The sequence below is a fragment of the Lepidochelys kempii genome, chromosome 3 (genome assembly GCF_965140285.1).
Source record: "Lepidochelys kempii isolate rLepKem1 chromosome 3, rLepKem1.hap1, whole genome shotgun sequence".
Lineage (NCBI taxonomy): Eukaryota > Metazoa > Chordata > Testudines > Cheloniidae > Lepidochelys > Lepidochelys kempii.
Window position 1 is genome coordinate 16,636,876 of NC_136382.1, and position 19,259 is coordinate 16,656,134.

The 19,259-nt window shown below is 48.7% G+C and overlaps 2 protein-coding genes across 3 annotated transcripts in view; one reads left to right on the plus strand and one right to left on the minus strand.

The window, feature by feature from the left end:
• PLA2G7 (phospholipase A2 group VII) overlaps window positions 1–16,900 on the minus strand; it is a 30,940-nt gene extending 14,040 nt beyond the window's left edge. The window contains exons 1-2 of one of the 2 annotated variants that reach the window (XM_073335799.1): window positions 16,810–16,900; window positions 420–557 (exon numbers count right to left, since the gene is read on the minus strand). In XM_073335799.1, coding sequence (XP_073191900.1) covers window positions 420–510 — 91 coding nt within the window. In that variant the 5' untranslated portion in view covers window positions 511–557; window positions 16,810–16,900. The remainder of the gene's footprint in view (window positions 1–419; window positions 558–16,809) is intronic. The other variant, XM_073335800.1, reaches the window with a different exon arrangement.
• IMP3 (IMP U3 small nucleolar ribonucleoprotein 3) lies at window positions 4,304–5,825 on the plus strand. Its single transcript, XM_073335803.1, has one exon. It carries the CDS (start codon window positions 4,473–4,475, stop codon window positions 5,028–5,030), a length of 558 nt encoding a protein of 185 aa, XP_073191904.1. The 5' UTR covers window positions 4,304–4,472; the 3' UTR covers window positions 5,031–5,825.
• Window positions 16,901–19,259: the final 2,359 nt, after the last annotated feature.

Sequence of the window (19,259 nt, forward strand, 5' to 3'; positions counted from 1 at the left end):
CATAAAATGCAAGGCAATAAAGAATCATCTCCATTTCACATGTGGGGAAACTGAGGCACAGAACAGTTAAGTGACCTGTCCAAGGTTACACAAATAGTCTATGCTAGAGATGGGACTACAGATGAGATCTTCTATCTCCCAGTCCTGTGTTATCGCCACAAGATCATTATTCTTCATAAAATAATGTTCCATTAAATACCCAAAGGCACTAATAGGCCCCAATTCTGCAGATGTTGCTTGCATGAAACTTCATGCATGGAGGAGTTACTGACTGGGATGCATAGTGAACTGGTAGTCTGCACATAAATTAAGAGCTTTGAGGTAACAAGTGCAAAATCACATTTCTCCCCCTTTTTTTGTTTTTTGTTAGTCTCCTACAAATTAATAATAGCTGCAACACTGAAGGATACATTTCTTACCTGCAAATTTAATTTCTCCCAATTTCCCTATGCTAGTCCAGAGCAACCAGTAACGGAAATGGAAAAGTAAATGAAACTTTGAAGACTGCATCTTCTATTCGCGCACTTCTATTCACGAACGTCTTTCAGCTTCATAATCTTTGTCAAAGCAAATAATTTAAAACCATATAAGCAACAAATATTCAAAAGCAATGTAGTTTTTGTTTTCCTTTTAAGGGTGGCATCTGGATTAGCAGAAGATTGGGAGCCTCGCTCAGTCTCCTTGGCCATTCAATCCTTGCTGAGTCTACCAAGAGAGCCAATTGTGGGGGCTGTTTTTTTGTGATGTTCATTCCTGCTTCACTACAACCTGGACTAAGAGCATCAGCGCTTTTCACACAGCACCCCTACCACAGAGCCATCAGATCATAATTACATTGACTGGTCATTACAGCCCACATTCTGTGCTGTGCCTTACGGGAGCCCATAGAGGTGAGGTAAAGGCAACTGTACGCCCCTTTCATGCCTCCTGGATTCTGGGATAAGTTTGGGCCCAATCAGTCTAGAGCATAATTTAGAGCAGTTCCTGGGCAGGTTTTTATAGCAGCTTCCCAAGGCCCCCTGTTGGTAGGCTTGGCAGAATTCAGCTTTTATTTTTTTATAATTTCAACAGATAATATCAATGTTTATCAGAACGTAAGACTGACCACACTGAATCAGACCAATGGTCCATCTAGCCCAGTATCCCATCTTCCAACAGTGGCCAATGCCAGGTGCTTCACAGGAATGAACGGAACAGGTACTCATCAACTGATCCACCCCCTGTTGCCCATTCCCAGCTTCTGGCAAACAAAGGCTAGGGACACCATCATAAATTCTTAAATATTTTAAAGAATATTTAATTTTCATTGATTTAAATCTTCACAGTTATGCAAAATGATGGGTTCTAAGTTTTTTTATTTTAATCTGTTTAAATTTTCATAGCTGTGAGACATTATGGATGGGGGGTCCAGACAATAATTATTGAATGACAGCAGATGTTCAGATTCAAAAAGTTAAAGCTTTATAATCTTTAAAACACCAACAGTCAATGTCACATGTAAAAACATACAATGTAAATATCATTAAATCAAACACTAATAAGTTCTCAAGCAGCATTTTTCTTACTTTGCCTATCTCGAAATTTTGGTTATTATTAGTGGAAATATCTTTTTATCTGTTTCTGTGTGTGTGATGAAATCGATGTTTACCAATAAAAATCTAATCCTTCCAAGCCCAGAACAGCTGGAGCAGAGAATACCCCAGCCACACACTTTTCCTCCCACAGCACCGCTCTTCTGGGCCCTATACCACCCCCAGAGCCCCTACAATCACAGCTGCAAGAGGGAAAAGCCTGTTTTGCTGTCCCTTCACCTCTTTGAGAATCCCCCTGTGCCGGGGGAATCCTAGCTGTTTTCTAGACCTTGTGGTCATGTCCACACTGCAACTAAAAATCCACGGCACTAAGTCTCAGAGCCCACGTCAGCTGACTTGAGCTTGCGTGGCTTGGGCTACAAGGTTGAAAAATTGCAGCATAGACATTCAAAGTCAGGCTGGAACCTGGGCTCTGAGATCCTCCCCCTCACAGAATCTCAGAACTCAGGCTCCAGCCCAAGCCCAAACTTCTGCACTGCAATTTTATAGCCCCGCAGCCTGAGCCCTGTAAGCCTGAATCAGCTAGCCTGGACCAACTGCGGCCATGCCACGTCTTTTATTGCAGTGTAGGCATACCCTTAGGGTACAGCTTCACAATAGTGTGTCTCAGAGCCTGGGGGAGGTTAAAAATTGTGGTGACAAAGTTCAGGCTCAGGCTGGAACCCAGGCTCTGAACCTCTGCGAGGGGGAGGAAGGATCCTGAAGCCCTGACTTCACTCCATCAACAGCTATATTTAGTTTCGCAAGCTCCAGTCAGTTAACCTGGGCTCTGAGACTCACTGTCACAGGGTGGGAGGGGTTTCTGTGTAGATGAACCCTTTTGTGTGTGAGGAGTGATGTAAAGAGACTGCAGAGCTGCTGAGAATCAGGGCCATAATCTGAATCTGAAGTGACTGAATCCTCATCTACACTGGAAAATTAGAGTGGTAGCCAAGTAGAGTTCTAGCCCACGAAAGCTTATGCCCAAATACATTTGTTAGTCTCTAAGATGCCACAAGGACTCCATATTGTTTTTGCTGATACAGACTAGAAAATTAGTTCAGCATAACTACGCTGCCCAGCCATGTGAAAAATCCACACCCCTGAGCAGTGTAGTTAAGCTGACCTGAGTCCCTGTGTTGATAGCACTAGGTCAATTGAAGAATTCTTCCATCCACCTAACTACCGCCCCCCAGGAAGGTGGATTACCTACGTCGATGGGAGAATCTCTCCCATCAGCATAGATAGTGTTTACCTTGAAGCACTACATGAGCACAACTGTGCTGTGTAGTGTTTTAAGCGTAGACAAGCCCTTATTTTCCAGTTAGCTTGCAGCCACAGCCTATAAATGATTGTGATTTTATGCCCAAAATGACAATGAAAGAAAATACTGTTAAGTGATAAAGACACAAGTTAAGGAGTCAGGGCACCTGGGTTCTCTTCCTAGCTCTGCAACAGACTTGCTATGCAACCGTGGGCAAGTGACTAGGGCTCAGGTCTGCAAAGGTTTATAAGAACCTAAATACTCTGAGGATCTGAGCGTAAGACCCCAGTTCAGCAAGATATTTAAATATGTTTCTAACTTCAAGCACCATTGACTTTGATGGGACTACTCAGAACTGAAAGTTAAATATGTGCTTACTTAAGTACCCTGCTGAATTGGGTCCTTAATCTCTCCAGTCTCAGGTTGAATCTACGCTAGAAAATTAGGTCCGCATAGCTACGTTAATTGGGAGTGTGAAAAATCCACTCCCCTGAGTGGTGTAGTTAAACCGACCTAAATCCCTGTGCAGACAGCACTAGGTCAATGGAACAATTCTTGGGGAGGTGGACTATCTACACCAATGGGTGAGCCCCTCCTGTCGGCATAGGTAGTGTCTACACTGAAAGGCTACAGCAGTGCAGCTGTGCCAATGTAGCGTTTTAAGAACAGACAAGCCCTCAGTCCCCTGCCTGAAAAATGGGAAGAATACTTCCCTAGCTCACAGGGGTGTGTGAGGCTTTGTTCATTATTTGTAAGGTTGTGTAAGAGCCTTGTACGAAAAGCATGACAGCAGCGCAAAGTCTGTTCTCTCAGAGACATTGAGACACTTTAAACTGTTACACTTAAGACTCAGCAAAGAGGCTACTTGAGTCACAAAAGACATGCATACCCCTAAACAGAAAAGGAAGCAGGGTAGCAAAGAATAAAGCAGGACAGGCTGATTGCAATATTCAAGAAGTTATTCGTGCCAAACAAATATAATTCGGAAAACTGAAACCCAACCCTAGGGAAGACACTTGTATTTTGAATCTCTTAAATTTTCCTGGTTAAGAAATGCTTTTCTCTGCTTGAATTCTGTTACATGTTTCTAGATACCGCACTAGCTGAACGGCGGGTCCCGTAACTTGCTGGGACCTTGCAAAACACCCCACGCCCTTTCCACCCTGCTGTCAGGGTGGCGGGGTGGCCTTTTGCCTTCCACACGCAACTGTCTGAACTGGGGCGGCTCCAGAAATGCTGTCCCCGCGCTCCCAAAGGGCTCCGGAGATCCGCCCGAGAGGCTGAGAGAGTAACCACGGCTCGGGCCCGCAGACACGAGCAGCGCCGCCGCCGCCGCCAGCGGAGACCACGCGCACCCCCTGGCTCCCCGCCCCTCTGTACCGCCCCGCGCGCCGCTGCCCGCCCCGCCCGTCGAAATATGTGACGGGTGGGCGGCCCCTCCTTCTGGCCAATGAGAGCGAAGGGCAGCGGGCTTCCGCTCCCAGCGCCGCGCGCCGGCAGTTCCGGTTTCCCCCCGCCCGGGGCTGTGACTGCGCCGGGGTCCCGCGCCCGCTTGCACGTGACAGGCAGCTCCCGCGCGCCGCCCCCACCCCCCCGTCCCGCGCCCGGCTGCCCGCGGCCCCGCACCGCGCGGCAGGATGGTGCGGAAGCTGAAGTTCCACGAGCAGAAGCTGCTGAAGCGGCTGGACCTGGTGAGCTGGGAAGCGGCCTCGGGGAACCTGGCCGAGCTGCGGGTGCTGCGGCGCTACCGCCTGCAGCGCCGCGAGGACTACACCCGCTACAACCAGCTCAGCCGGGCCGTGCGGGAGCTGGCGCGCCGCATCCGCGACCTGGGCGAGGCCGACGCCGCCTTCCGGGCCCGCTGCACCGCCGCGCTGCTGGAGAAGCTCTACGGGCTGGGGCTGGTGAGCTCCAAGCACTCGCTGGAGCAGTGCGAGCGGGTCTCGGCCAGCGCCTTCTGCCGCCGCCGCCTGCCCTGCCTGCTGCTGCGGCTCCGCATGGCCCAGAGGCTGCGCGACGCCATCACCTTCATCGAGCAGGGGCACGTGCGGGTGGGGCCCGAGGTGGTGACCGACCCCGCCTGCCTGGTGAGCCGGGCCATGGAGGATTTCATCACCTGGACCGATTCCTCCCGCATCCGCCAACACGTGCTGAACTACAACCAGGAGAGGGATGACTTCGACCTGGCCTGTTAGGAGAGCAGGGGCCCTGCTGGCTAATAGGCTCCACCAGCCTGGGAAGAGACTCTGGACCCAGATATGCTGCTCCTCCATGCCACTGGGAGTGGGGCTTGACCTGCATGTGCTGCCCTGGCCCAGTTGTTCTGTGTACCACCTCCCCCTGCGAAGGGATTCCTGGCTCAGATGGGCCTTGTCTGATACTACCCACCTCCTCTGGGAAGAGATTCATAGCCCACATGGGCTGAGCCCCAGTACCACCCACCTCCTCTGCAAAGGGGCTATTGGCTCAGTTGTGCCACCATGCCTGCTTCCTACCACCTCCCTGTGAAGGGACTCCTGGCTCAGATGGGCTGAGCCCAATACCACCCACTTCCTGTAGGAAGGGACTTCTGGCCAGATGGGCTACTAAGCTCTCTGCAAGCCTCTGTCTCCTCTGTGACATTGTACCCTCCTGCTGCAAAGACCATTAGCAAAACAGGCAGAACGGTGTTGTTCTGTTGTCACCATCAGAGGGCCATCTAGAAGGAACTAATGAACAAATGCTCTCCTAGCCAGGAAAACAATGTAGAGGGCAACTGAAGATTTAAATTTTGTTGCTCAAATGTGGTGTTGGAAGAGATACAGGTTTTATACTTTTGCCTTGTCAAGGGGCTTGTCTCTCACAATAGTCACTCTTTCAAAAATAAATCAATAGGGATAGTTCTGTTTTCAGAATTCAACTTCGCTAGTTATGCTAACATTGTAATCAGCAGCAATACCTAACATAGTCCTCATGACTTTCTCACTTTTAATAAAGCTGAAATTACTTTTCTTAGAGCATTCATTTGATTTCTTTAAAGCAAGACCTGAGCTGTCTTTCCCTGTAGTATTTGTTTTCTCCTGCCCTAAAGTAATAAAATTGAATGTTATTGTTTCAGTTTTGAACTGGAACAGGCATTTAACCAATAATTTAAACCAAACTACATTTTAAATGGTTCATTATTAATTTTTTCTGTGGATTTTCAGGCACCTGGCTAGGTATATTCTGTCTTCATCATGGTCACAAGTATATTTCCTGTTGTCTTTATTGTTGTTGTTTTGCTGCATAGTGTCTATTACATCTTGTGGATTTATTGTTTATGGTAGTGCTACTTATGTGCTAGGCATTTTGCCCTAAGGAGCTCAGAAAGTTAAATCCTCTCTTTAGAGGGGTGAAGGCCTTTTCTATACTGAAGAGTTTTGCTGGTATAGCTGTGTCGCTTAGTGTGGAGAAAAAAAATCGGACATAACTATGCAGTCAAACAAGGGCTTTTGCTGGTATAGCTTATTTTGTTTGGGGACTGGTAGGAACTGGCCTTGTTACTAGGAAGTAGAAATAAATCAGCAGATCTTTTCTAGTGTGGATAAGGCCTTAAACTGAATAACGTGCATGCTTGTGACCTAAAGCACTTACATGTCCATTACCGTAGTGTCTGGGCATCTTTATTTATCCTCAGCTCTGCAGCAAGGTGGGAGAAGTATGAGCATACGCATTTTACGGAAGGGAAACTGAGGCACAGAAGGACTAAGGGTCTTTCCTATCGTCACAAAAGAAGTCTGTTACAGAGCAGGGAATTAGACCCAGGAGGCCTGAGTTCTAGGCTAGTGCTTCAGAACTGCCCCATGCCGCCTCTCACATATTCATTATCACTTGCAATACAAGTTTCACACATGGATCATGTGATTAGAGTGGAATACTGGCAACACAGTGCTATCGCTGTTGTGGAACTTGAGTTGCAGTTCTTCAATACTGGTATGGTTGGAAAGTTGAGTTTAGGCTTAGCTCCCTGCTGATAGGGGTTAATGCATCAGTAGATGGTGAGGGAATCCAGCTGAACAAAAGCGTACTTTAAAAGTAGGTGGCAGAGTGAACTCCGCTCCCACTTTACCAAGTTGAAATCTAGTGAATTTCAAACGGAGTTAAAAGTATCTTCACTTTGCTCTCCCTGACAATTTTTGTGGCTTATAACCTTAAATAGCTTAAAGACTAAAGGAAATCATAAAGTTGTCTTCAGTACATGTTGTTAAATCCACAACATGAAACTGACAAGGGAAATATATTTTCCTTTTATCTTATCAAACTGTAGCAGAGGTAGGTGCTACTGTGTATTTTTTGTTTGTTTTTTGTTTTTAAAGCTGCTTTCCCTTTAATGATAAAAGGGGAAGTTATTAAATGAGAAATACTATATATATTTTAGTAGCATGGATGTAACTATATTTTTCTGCCAACCAGGGTGTAAGTCATTCATAATTTTGAGAAAATATCTTATCTAGGATGATACTAATGCCTATTTTTAAAAGAATAAACCCAAAGCAAACTGAGAAGTGCTTTGAAAATCTTAAACCTAACCATGTGAAAAAGAGGTGAGTGGGTAGTTACCCAGGAAAACTTTGGGTCACTAATACTTTATGCCATGAAGGAATTTTAAACTTTTCCTCTACTGAAGTAGCTATTCTTCCGTGATACTGGTATACTGGTGGCATGGAGTTTGAGGAAAAGGAGCAAAGCATGTAAAGCAATGCATAAATAGCAAGGTTGTGATCTATCTTTTGCCTACCATGCAGGCAAGGAGACAGTGTATGGCAGTGGAACTAATGGTATGACCTCCTTATCTCTGGTCAGCACTAACATGCTAAAATGCTGGAAGTTTTCATGGCTGTGTGGTGCCAGGACTCTGACATAGAGGAAAATCTCTCCTAGTTTTGCTGTTTTAACCCTTTGAAAATTAGCTGCTCTCCGTATGTCACACAGGGTCTAACTAACAAATGTCCTGGGTTTCTTGCTGCTGATGTGGGGTTGTTTAGATAGGGAGGAACTGGGTCTGGTTTCATGCCTGCTGTAAGTCCCTTTCTCCCACCTGCTACCACTTCTGGTTTTTTTTAGGAACCTTCCACATTCTACCCTCACTCTCTGTCACGTACCGTCCCCTTTTGCTTCAGGTTCCCAACTACTTCCAGAAGCTGGGAGCTGCTGCCAACTGGGGAGTTGGTATGCACTGCTATTACAGAGCATGCACAGCCATGTGAGCTCCTCAGCAGGACTGTAGGAGGAGAGCAATCTCAGGAAGGAGGACATAGGGGCCCTTTGCCAAGGAGAAGAGGGACCTGGCACAAAATCCCTCAGGCCCAAGTGGTGAGGATGAACATGTGCTCATTGTCCTATGGGTTAAGCCATAGGTAGATTTAAAAATAATGAAAAACCAACTCTCCATAACTTATAGTAAAGATTCTAACTGGTGACTGAAGAGAAGTTTGACTTTAGAAGCACTGTGAGTTGAGTATCTTTGATATATCCACGTACCGAGTAAGCTCCAGAGTTGAACCTATAACCTCTTTTTTTACACCACTGACTTATGAATGTTGCAAACTGCTGGTTAAACTGGACACTGAAATGAGTAAAGCCATTGACAATAATTCTAGTCTTAGCAAGACTCTCACATTAATAATTAGTTTTTGTAGCTGACCTTAGTGAAAAATAAGTTGAATGCAAATTGGCACTAATAAGCTACCCACAGCTTTCAAATTGACTAGGAACTACCTAGTTACATTTTTCTTTCCCAGACGGGAACTGAGCAAACCAAAATTAATATGTGAAATTGTAGCCTTGCCAGAAAAGGGTACATGTATTTTTGGACATAATAATTGTAAGCCTTTCTTTGAAATTTCATAAAGATAATTAAATGTGCCAGTAGACTCTATTCTTTATCTTCCTTCTGGATGACCTTAAAAACAAAAGTTTACAATGAAACCACAGATAGTTAAATAGATGCTAATTTCAATTTATAAAAATATATATGTATATAATAAATTTGGTACTAAAGATTTCTATTTTCAAATTTCTTTCTGCACCTTTAACCACGGCTACAAAGGAAGTTGGTGTTGGAGCTGGAGTAAACTCCAAAAATTCCTGTGCCTGGACACTAGCCTACATCTCCATTCCAATCCTGACTATAAATAGAAAGGTTTGCACAGATGTTTTAAGCGGGATGGGTAGCATGTTTAAACATAGAATCATAGCATATCAGGGTTGGAAGGGACCTCAGGAGGTCATCTAGTCCAACCCCCTGCTCAAAGCAGGACCAATCTCCAACTAAATCCTCCCAGCCAGGGCTTTGTCAAGCCTGACCTTAAAAACATTCCCCTCTTAGGATGGAAACTTAAACCCAGCAGCACCATGCGAGAGTATGAGAGTCACAAAGTGAAACCTCACAGTCTAATCTTGTTCAAGCTGAGTAGTGTGTGCACTAGTTTGAATAAACTACCATAAATGGCAATGGAACAAACTAGATTTTCAAACTTCTTTCCATTTTAATCAAGATATTAGTAAAACAAGGAATTTTTAAAAATCCTTAAGTGAAAAATGTATTTTTTAGGACTCCAAAAGAGGTGGGGAAAGTAGGAAGCTGTCTTATTGGGATCCAGGAAGTAGTAAAGGATCCCCCCCAGCCTAAGAGGGGGTCCACAGGACCTGGAAAACTAAATAATTACGGGGGACAACTAATGAACCATAGGGACAGGAGTGTGGTCAAAGGGTCAAACGAAGGACCGGGGACACCGAGCAGAGAACCCTGGACAGTGCCCACTGCTCCTTAAAGGTGTCAAGGGAGTCAGTGGACACGGCCCAGAGGAACTCTGCTCAGAGGCGTGAACGGACGGAGGATCAGAAATAAGCCCCACAGTCACAGGAGACTCCATCTGCCAACCTCCTCACCCTGGTTTTATAGATGGCCGCTTTAGCCAGGGCCAGGAGGAGGTTGACCAGGAGGTCCTGTGACTTAGTGGGGCCAAGGACAGGGAGTGCATAGATAAGGAGGTGAGGGGAAAAGTGCAACCAAAATCTTAACAAAATACTCGTGAGGAACTGGAATAGGGGCTGCAGCCTGGCGGACTCCAGGTAGACATGCGCCAGGATTTCCCTCACACCGCAAAAGGGGCAAGTGTCCGGGATTGGAGTGAACCGCGCCAAGTACACGCCCGTACTCACGGCCCCATGAAGGAGCCACCAACTGATATCCCCGGCAGGCCTCGGGACCAAGGTGGAATATAGGCCAGCCCACCGGGGCTCCTCACCCTCTAGGGGTGGCAGGAGGTCCCACCACTTTGTGTTTGGGGCAGGACGCGAGGGTGAGGACATGAAGGGTGTGGAGCACGAGCGTGTATAGATGTTTCCTTGGCGTGGTCTGGAAATGGACCGGTTGCAGCTCGTGTAGCTGGCTCACGGTGAAGGGGTGGGGGGTCGGTTGGGTCCATGGGGCAGGGGCCCGATAAGAAGGTCCGGAGGGCCTGGCGTGGAGGGTGGGCGGGGCATGCCCCTCCTTAGGATCCGGTCGAGGTAAACCCAAGCAGCGAGCGGCAAAGCGGCCCTCACCTCCTGAAGTACACGCAGGGGAGTACGAGGTCTGGAGAGCCCCATGTACTGAGCTAGCATCAAGGGTTCCAGCCAGTCTCCCCGGTCGTAGTCCCGGAGGTCTCTGACTCTAGTGACTTCTGCCAGGACCAACCTCTGGTGCACTGAGGGGACTCCGCCACCTGCACACGGAGCTGGGGGTTGTGTAGCAGGGGATCCGCGAGGAGCTCTTCCCCCACGGAGGCCGCCATGGACCTGGTCACTGTGAACAGTTTCCAAGTCCAGACGAGGTCCTGGTAGAAGACCGGCAGCCCGGAGAGGTCTTGCGGAAGACCTCTCGGATGGAGATAAAGGAGCTGCCGGTCATATCAGAGCCCTCGGAAGCGGCGCAGGAAGGCGTGCGCCAGTACTCTCAACGCCAGACTACCTGCACCATAAAGGAGCCTCTGCAGGGCCTGGAGGCGGAAGACATGGACCTGAGTGCGGAGACACTTCAGGCCCTGCCCTCCCTCCTCCAGGGTAGATGGAGAACCCCTGCAGAGACCCAGTGCAGCCCTGACTAGAAGAATTCCAGAATCAATGTCCAGAGGTTGCCTAGGAAACCCGGGGCTGGGACCAGAGTGTTGAGCTGGGACCAGAGCATGGACAGGACTAGTTGATTAAGCACCAGTGCCCTCCCTCAAAGGGAGAGACACCAGAGTAGTCCCATCCATCTCCGGAGCCACTCTACCACCCTGCCCTCTAAACCGTGCCAGTTCTCCGGGGGAGATGGATGCGTGGCAGAAAGGTAAATGCCAAGATAGAGCAGTGGACCTGCACTCCACCGGATGGCCTGAAGCGTGGGTGGGAGGGAGCTTGCCTGCCACCAGTCCCCTACCACCAAGCCAGAGCTCTTGACCCAGTTGACCCTGGCAGATGAGGCTGCCGAGTAAATGGCCTGGCAAGCCTCCACCAGCGCCAAGTCGCCCGGGTCCTGGACCACGAGGAGCACATTGTCGGCGTACACCAACAGGACCAGCTGCAGCTCCGGCTCCCGCAGCACCAACCCCGTCAACCTCCTACGGAGGAGACAGAGGAAGGGCTCGATCGCCAGAGCGTACAGATGGCCCAAGAAGGGGCACCACTGCCATACTCCGAAGCTGACCAGGGTCCAGTTGAGCCTGACCAGACACTCTGCGAAAGCATACAGCACCTGGAGAAAACCCACAAACTGGGGTCTGAAGCCAAACACTCGCAGAGTGCTCAGGAGATATCTGTGATCCACCCTGTCGAACGCCTTCTCCTGATCCAGGGACAGGAGTGCGAACGACAGACCGTCCCTACACCCGAGTTCCAAGAGGTCCCAGACCAGATACAGGTTGTCGAAGATGGTGTGGCCCGGGATGGTGTAGGTCTGGTCTGGGTGGATCACGTCCGCCAGCACGGATCCTAGCCACAGCGAGATGGCTTTCGCTACAACCTTGTTGTCCATGCTGAGGAGCGAGACGGGATGCCAATTTCGTAAATTGTGGAGGTCCCCCTTCTTCGGCAATAAGGCGAGCACGGCTCACCTGCATGAAAGAGGGAGGACCCTGCTCTGCAAAGACTCGGCCCAGACGGTGACTAGGTCTGGGCCGAGGAGGTCTCAGAACACACGGTAGAACTCCACAGTCAGCCTGTCCATGCCCAGAGATTTATTGGTGGGCATGCGGTGGAGGGCTTCCGAGAACTTGGCCACAGTGAGAGGCAGCTCTAACTGGTCTCGGTCGCCCGCGCTGACCATTGGGAGTTCGTCCCAGAGCACTCTGCAAGTGTTAGGATCGGTCAGATCTGGGGAGAAGAGGCCTGCATAAAAGGCCCTGGCCCTCCCGCACATCTCCGCCGGATCCGTGAGGGGCGTGCTGTCCTCTGCTAGGAGGCAAGTGACGTGCTTCTTGGCCCTCCTCTTTTTCTCCAAGGTGTAAAAGAAGCGGGAGTCACGATCCATCTCCCGAAGGAGGCGGATGCGGGATCGAACAAAGGCACCCCGGGCCCGATAGTCCTCAAGGGCCCGGAGCTCCTTCTGCTTCTTCCGGCATGCCCTGGAGAGGGATGGATCCTTGGGGCTGGCGGCCAGACGCCTCTCCAGCTCTAAGACCTCCCGTTCCAACTGTCCTATCGCTGCATCCCTCCATCGGCTGGCGCCCCGGGTGTAGTCATGGCAGAAGAGCCGGGCGCGCACCTTCCCCAGGTCCCACCACCACCGCTGCCCTTGCCAGGCCAGCCAGTTCCCTTTGTGGTGGCAGGGAGCTGTAGTTGCCAGAACCCTACTTTTAGGAGGAAGGGCGCAATTGTGCTATAACATCTACCCAAGCAACTCCTGGTGATGCCCTGGGGAATTGTAGGTGTCTATCTGGAGGGCAGAGTTAAACACTGAAAGATGATGGTAGTACTTCAGTGGTCACAGTACGTTGGGGGGAGCTTCCCAATCAGCCTGAATCCCACAGGAAAAACCCTCATGTCATCTTCCAACACCTTTCTGTGGCAGAGTTAGTAATAAAATGGGGGACTGGAAATCCTTAACTTTAGTGGCATTTGTGAGCATCAGTCTGTTTCATTATCATCATACTACTTCTTTGAACCTTTCTTTCTAAGCACCCCTGCACTCCTTGCAAATGTGTTACATATTAATCCTATTTTATAGATGGAGAAACTGAGGCAGAGAGACTAAATTCCCAATGCTGTAGCCAGTTAAATTAATCTGAGGAGCAATTATTTCTAACTGATTTCCCCAGAAAGACTCTGTGTGATGTGGGAATGGTACTGTGGTCCCTTAGCTGCTGCTTCAGACAGTAAAGGCCCAATACTGTACTTTGTTTCAGTATATCCTGCCACTTATGTGCGTGTGCTCAGGGCATACACAATGTGTGAGATGTATCTGAAGGTAGATGAGCCCCCAACTCTAACTCTTCCTTGGATCATATACATGGGCATACCATAAAAACTGCACTGTATAAATGCGCTATGAAGAATGTCTTCTAGCTTTCAAAAAAATAACAAACTATGCACAACAGCAACATACCAAAATATTAGTTACTAGTCAAAGGAAATGGTAATAAGCAGATAAACTTCAAGCGTTGTTTGCAAGGGGTTTTCTGTATGTGAACCAATCATGTTGATACTTAAGTAAAAGGAGAGTAAGTTTGTGGCACTGCAGAGGAGGAGATACATAGTTAAAGGAAGTAAGTGAGCAAAAAAACAACCACCCCGACCTTGATTTGATCAGCACTGCTTCCTTTCAGTGTATTTTAAGGTGCTACACTTTGCATTATGCTGACAAGGGCCTTTCTTTGGTAATGTTTGACTGAAGTGACACTTTATTATAGGCATCTCCTAGTTTAATGCTCTCTTGCCACTATTACATGTGGGTCTGAAGTTAGGAGGAATAGTGAGTGTACAGATGTATAATATAGGGCAACATGTCTGCAGCTAAATGCCATGCAGAGGGGTAAGAAGAGGAATTAGTGGAGTAAGTGCAGAAAGGAGAGAGTTGGGGAAAAGTGGGGAGGAATGTCAATTGGCATCAGACACAGGAGGAACCAGAATGCTGCTTATCACATAATTTTCCATGTTAACCACTCCTGCAATTTCAGTGGTGGCAAACCACTGCCCATCCATATGGAGGGCCTCAGGGAAATGGTCACAAGAGCTCAGTTGAAAGAAGCAGAGAGAAGTCAGGGAGGCCTCTCCTTTATGTATTCAATACATATATGACGGTAACTATTCATTTCTAAACTCCCAAGGGCTAGATCCAAAGCTAGAGTGAATCAGCACTGACCAGTGGAGCTGAATCAGCTGAGGGTCTGGCTTCACTTGGCCACTTTAGGCCTCCTCTTGTAGTTCTCTCATACATAAAACTCCCATAGGTTCCAGTGAGAATTACATCTATGTCAGAGTGGCAGGATTAGGCCCTAGATGTGATTATCATTAGATGCTCCCTTGCCTGTTTATTTCTATGATGTATGCCAGCTACTCAGTTTGTTATGGACAAGAGGGACAATCATCAATATTAGTGAGTGACCCTGACCACAAGGAAGTTTATAAACATAGGCTACAGTGGCACAATGCAATTTAGTGTCTGTGACTGGCCCAGGCACAACATTAACTTGCTCCAAAGTCTGTTACATGGATGAATGAGTTCCCCAGTCCGTGAGATCTTTAAAGCATGTGATCCACCTAAAGTGTAGGATGCAAAACAGCTGCAGCAAAGGAAGCTGGAAACAAGAATTTCATTTTGAAACTGTGTATAAGAATGCATGCTGCACTTTATTACAGCCTGTCATGAGTCAGCACTGCTAATGTCAGGCCTGAGTTAGGATTGCATATATAAAAGATAAATGTAAATGTGGGGCTAAGGTAAGAGACGTCCGTGCAAATTAACCTGTGAACAGCCTCCTCCCCACTCCAGTAACTGGAAACCTCTCACACTTTAGGGGGGGTAGGATTGGAAAGTTAATATCTTTAATCAAACTCTGTTAGTTTTTCTGACCTTGGCCCTGTCCATAACCTCCACTCAGGATGTTGTATTATTAGGAAGGCTGACAGAGAGGAAGAGTTTAGTCAGAGAGATTAAATATTTACTCATGGATAAGTGGTGAATAAGACTGAGGGAGCCTGATGACACAGAATGTCCTTACGCCAAAGGCTTTCGTATTGTGGGGGCCATGCACAATTGAGCGAAATACAAAAGGGCTGCTCTAGGCACCAAGTCTGGTAGACAGTAAGACTTTGCACTTCTATAGCAACTTCTAGCTGATGTTTGAAAACATCTTACACAAAGTGACTAAATTAAGCCTGCATATGTCTTTAGCAGCCGTCACTGTAGCATCAAACTCCACAAGGAAAAGCAAGATTGTACAGATGGGAATATGGGGCTTCGAAAGGCTGTGACTTGCCCAGGGTCATACTGTAAATGTTTGCCAGAGCCAGGAATTAAACGTGTAATTCCCAGTTGGATACGTTTACTTGGAAAGGATCTTTCTGCCCCTTGGAAGCAGTTTCTGCCCCTCACCCTTCTTTACAGTGTAACAAAATATAACTCCCCCTTTGGCACAAGGGTTACTTACATTAATGCCTCTTTAATAGAAAAATACCTAAAAATTCAGTATTTTCCACTGAATGCATCTGATGAAGTGAGCTGTAGCTCACGAAAGCTTATGCTCAAATAAATTTGTTAGTCTCTAAGGTGCCACAAGTACTCCTTTTCTTTTTGGTTTCAATGTTAATAAGACACAACAGAGGGCCAGATTCTGAGCTGGTGTAAATCAGCCTAGCTCTACTGAGGATCTGCCACCACAGCCATAAAGCTACATCATTACACTCCTTCAAATTGCTCCTTAAAACTCTCTTTTGCCCTGATGTCTACTGAAATCTGACAATGGCTAGGCAGCTGACCTGCTGACACCACTGTTTATCATGCTGACCAGTATTGTCTCATTGTTTCCTTGTGTTTTCCCCCCTGTCAGTTTACATCCATCAGCTGTCTCTTGTCTGGAACTTAGATTGGAAGCTCGTATTTTTGTTCTGTGTTTGTATAGTGCCTCGCACAACAGGGTCCTGATCCCTGAGTGATGTGCAAAGGTACTATGGTAATACAAATAATATTATAACAGCTGTAAATCCAGCTGACACTTTAGCCCCTGTTTCTACCTACAGTTGCTTCCTCAGTAACTGCATGTAAACTGTCCACATGCCAGTGCCAGGTGGGGTAGGGTACAAGCTGCTTCGTGCAGAGTTTTGGTGACAATGTAAAGTCCCCCGGACTCCCAGGCTACCTCCCTCTTTATACACCCCAGAACAAAGTAGTTTCCCCTGGCTCTGGGACGCCTTCATCCACTCTTCCTCCAACTCCCTCTGTACACACACCAGATACAAGCCAAGTCACCCATTCGCCCTCCCAGTCCAACAGGAAGGACTCTCCCCTCCCCCGGCAGGTATGGCACAAGAAATTGGGGTAGCTGAGGGGGAGATGGTGGCACACTGAACCCAGAGGCCCCAGTTAATCACTAAACGCTCCTGATTTGTGTCTGCTGGACTAGCCCTGTGGGATGTGGCAAGATGCTAGTCTGTGCAGGGGCAGGGAGGGTGAAATGCAGGTCTGGGGGGCATCGGGACTGGGTGAGGAGCTGGGGGACATGCCGCTCTGGGTAGCAGGGGGCGATGAGGAGCCAGTCTGGAGGAGGCGAGATGATAGTCTGAGTAGCGGGGGGGAAGGGGGGCTGGCATAAGACTCAGCCTCTGGGCAGAGGTCGGGGGTGTGGGGCTAGCCTGGGGAAGACTGGACTGAGAAAGAGGAGCAAGGCAGAGAGACGGCAGCGAGAACCACTGGGCTTAGAACAGAGCCCTTTACAGATCCCCTCCCGCCCCGCTCTGGGGCTTTTTCCTCTGCCTCCCTTCTCCCACGCCCCTTACCTCCTGCGCGGGGTCCCCGGGAGCGGCCTGCCCGGGCGCGGGGGAGCTGCGCCCGCCTGCCGCAGTCCTGTGGCAGCCTGGATCCCCGAGACAGCCAGCGCCCCAGCAGGCTGCTGCTCCGGGGCTGTTTCTCTTTCTGTCGGCCTCGGCCTCGCTCCCCACAGGAGGGGAGGGACTTGCAACCCTCTTTACACAGCGGGAGCTTTTCCTTCTGCGCCGCGCTCCCGCCCGGCGCCCGGCAAGCCACCGCAGGGCCTCTCCATCGGGACGCTGTGTGTTTCCCGGCGGCTGTGTAACTCAGCGCACATCCCGGGGGCTGGCGCTCACTCACACGCAGCCAGGCTGGGGCTCATTTCGGTCCCACTTCTTCAGCCCCGTGGCTGTTTTACGGCTCATCACAAGGGATCCAGTGCTGCCGTCAGCCCCAGTGGCATCAGGGCAGCTGAGCCCAGGTGCTGGGACCAGGGGGGCTGCCACCCCGGCGTGGCGTGGTTTCCATCCTACACAGCAGCGGTTCTCCAACTTTTTTTTCCGCAGCTCACTTGAAAATTGCTGAGGGTCTCGGCAGGCCACTTAATGAGCTCTCCAAGCCTTGTTTGTATCCTTAGCTAACCATTGTAAAGCCCTTTGGGTAAAAGCACTACACAAAAAAACCTTAATAATAATGAACGGTTTTTTTTTTTTGTTGTTCTACAAATAAGAGCGCACAACTCATATTTTAATATCAGTAGTCTGACCTTTCTAATGTGATGGATGTGCCCTCTGTCCCCTGCTGGGGCTGGGAAGGAGGGGGGTCTTTCCTCCACCACAGCAGCCACAGGGTTGAGGCTGGGAATGAGAGGCGTCTTTCCCCCGGCAGCCACAGCCCTGGAGCTGGGGAAAGTCGCCTCTTTCTCTGGCCGCTGCAGCCCTGCACGTCCCAAATTCCCCCCACCCCCTCCCAACTACTCCCTATTCCCCCCAAGGCCGCCACCTCACCTTACATGTGCGTCTTCTCCAGGGTCCAAGCACCTAAATAGTGGACCAATGCCTGCGCGGCGCATTAGGTGGGTGGCCCTTCATTCTCTCGTGTGTGGCCGCCCAGGTGCGCACCTTAGAGGGAACTATCCGCGGACCACCTGAATGGAGCTCGCCGACCACTGGTGGTCCACGGACCAAAGTTTGAGAACCTCTGATATACAGGATTTACAGTTTGGTTCAATGACGCTCAGCACCCCTCCCCCCCATACAAATTGTTCCAGGCCCAGCACCCCTGTGTTGTACCACATACATGAGTAGGATCTAGCTCTGACACTGAAAGCTCCTTGTGGGAGTGACTTTGAGCCAAATTCTGCTCTCAGCTGCAGGGGTGCTCGAACACTGAACCAAACTGCAAACCCTGCATATGATGGAAACCACTTTAAGCCAGGGGCTTTGGCATGTGAGAAGGGGAGAGCGGGAGCGCGACAGAGTGAACTTCACAGATTTCTGAGACTGCTTCCCTGGAGGGTGGGAGAGGATGTGGCTGCCCAACGCATGTGTGAATATCACTAGGTGTGAACTGCACAGAAAGCTGGCTGAAATCTAAAAGACATTTTTGCTTGAAAACGAGAATGAAGTTTGTAAACATTTTCAGGATTCTAAATTGGTTAGTCTCTAAGGTGCCACAAGTACTCCTTTTCTTTCCACTCCCCCCTGTTTTTCTTACCAGCTGTAGTCCTAATTGAGGGTTGGATCCAACAGAGCATATAGTTTGTATGGTAGAATTTAATGTCTGTAAAAGGTCAGCCCTGGAGACTTGTGTTTATTCAAGAAACAGGTTCAGCAAGAACAATCGCAGGGTTGGAGAGGTGGTGGAGGGGAATACAATACATGTGACATCAGTGCTGCAGAAACCCTGAAACCAATAAAAAGAAAAGGAGTACTTGTGGCACCTTAGAGACTAACAAATTTATGTGAGCTAAGGTGCCACAAGTGCTCCTTTTCTTTTTGCGGATACAGACTAACACGGCTGCTACTCTGAAACCTGAAATAATGACACTTTTGTGACTTCCTATGGCAACAACATATGACTTTTTTTAGATGCACCCTAAACACCTAGATCTTATCTCGCACTTTTCATCAGTAGTTCTCAAAGTATTTTACAAAGGCAGTCAGTATCATTATCCCCATTTTATATATGGGGAAACTGGGGCATCAGACATCATACGAAGGAACCACATGGATACAGTGGAGTCCAAATAACTGTGTTGACTCACTTTCTACAACATGCGCAGCCTAGCTATATAAATACACACTGCTCTGACAAGGTTCTGGTCGCTTCTGAAACACAAGACAGCAAGGGCCATTAAAGAAGTGGTTCTCAATCTTTTTGAGCTCAGGACCCATTTGTAAACCTTGATGGCCTGTTGTGACCCAGAGACCCTCCAAGATGCCCCCAGCCTGATTTCCCCCTGCACCCTCATCTTAGC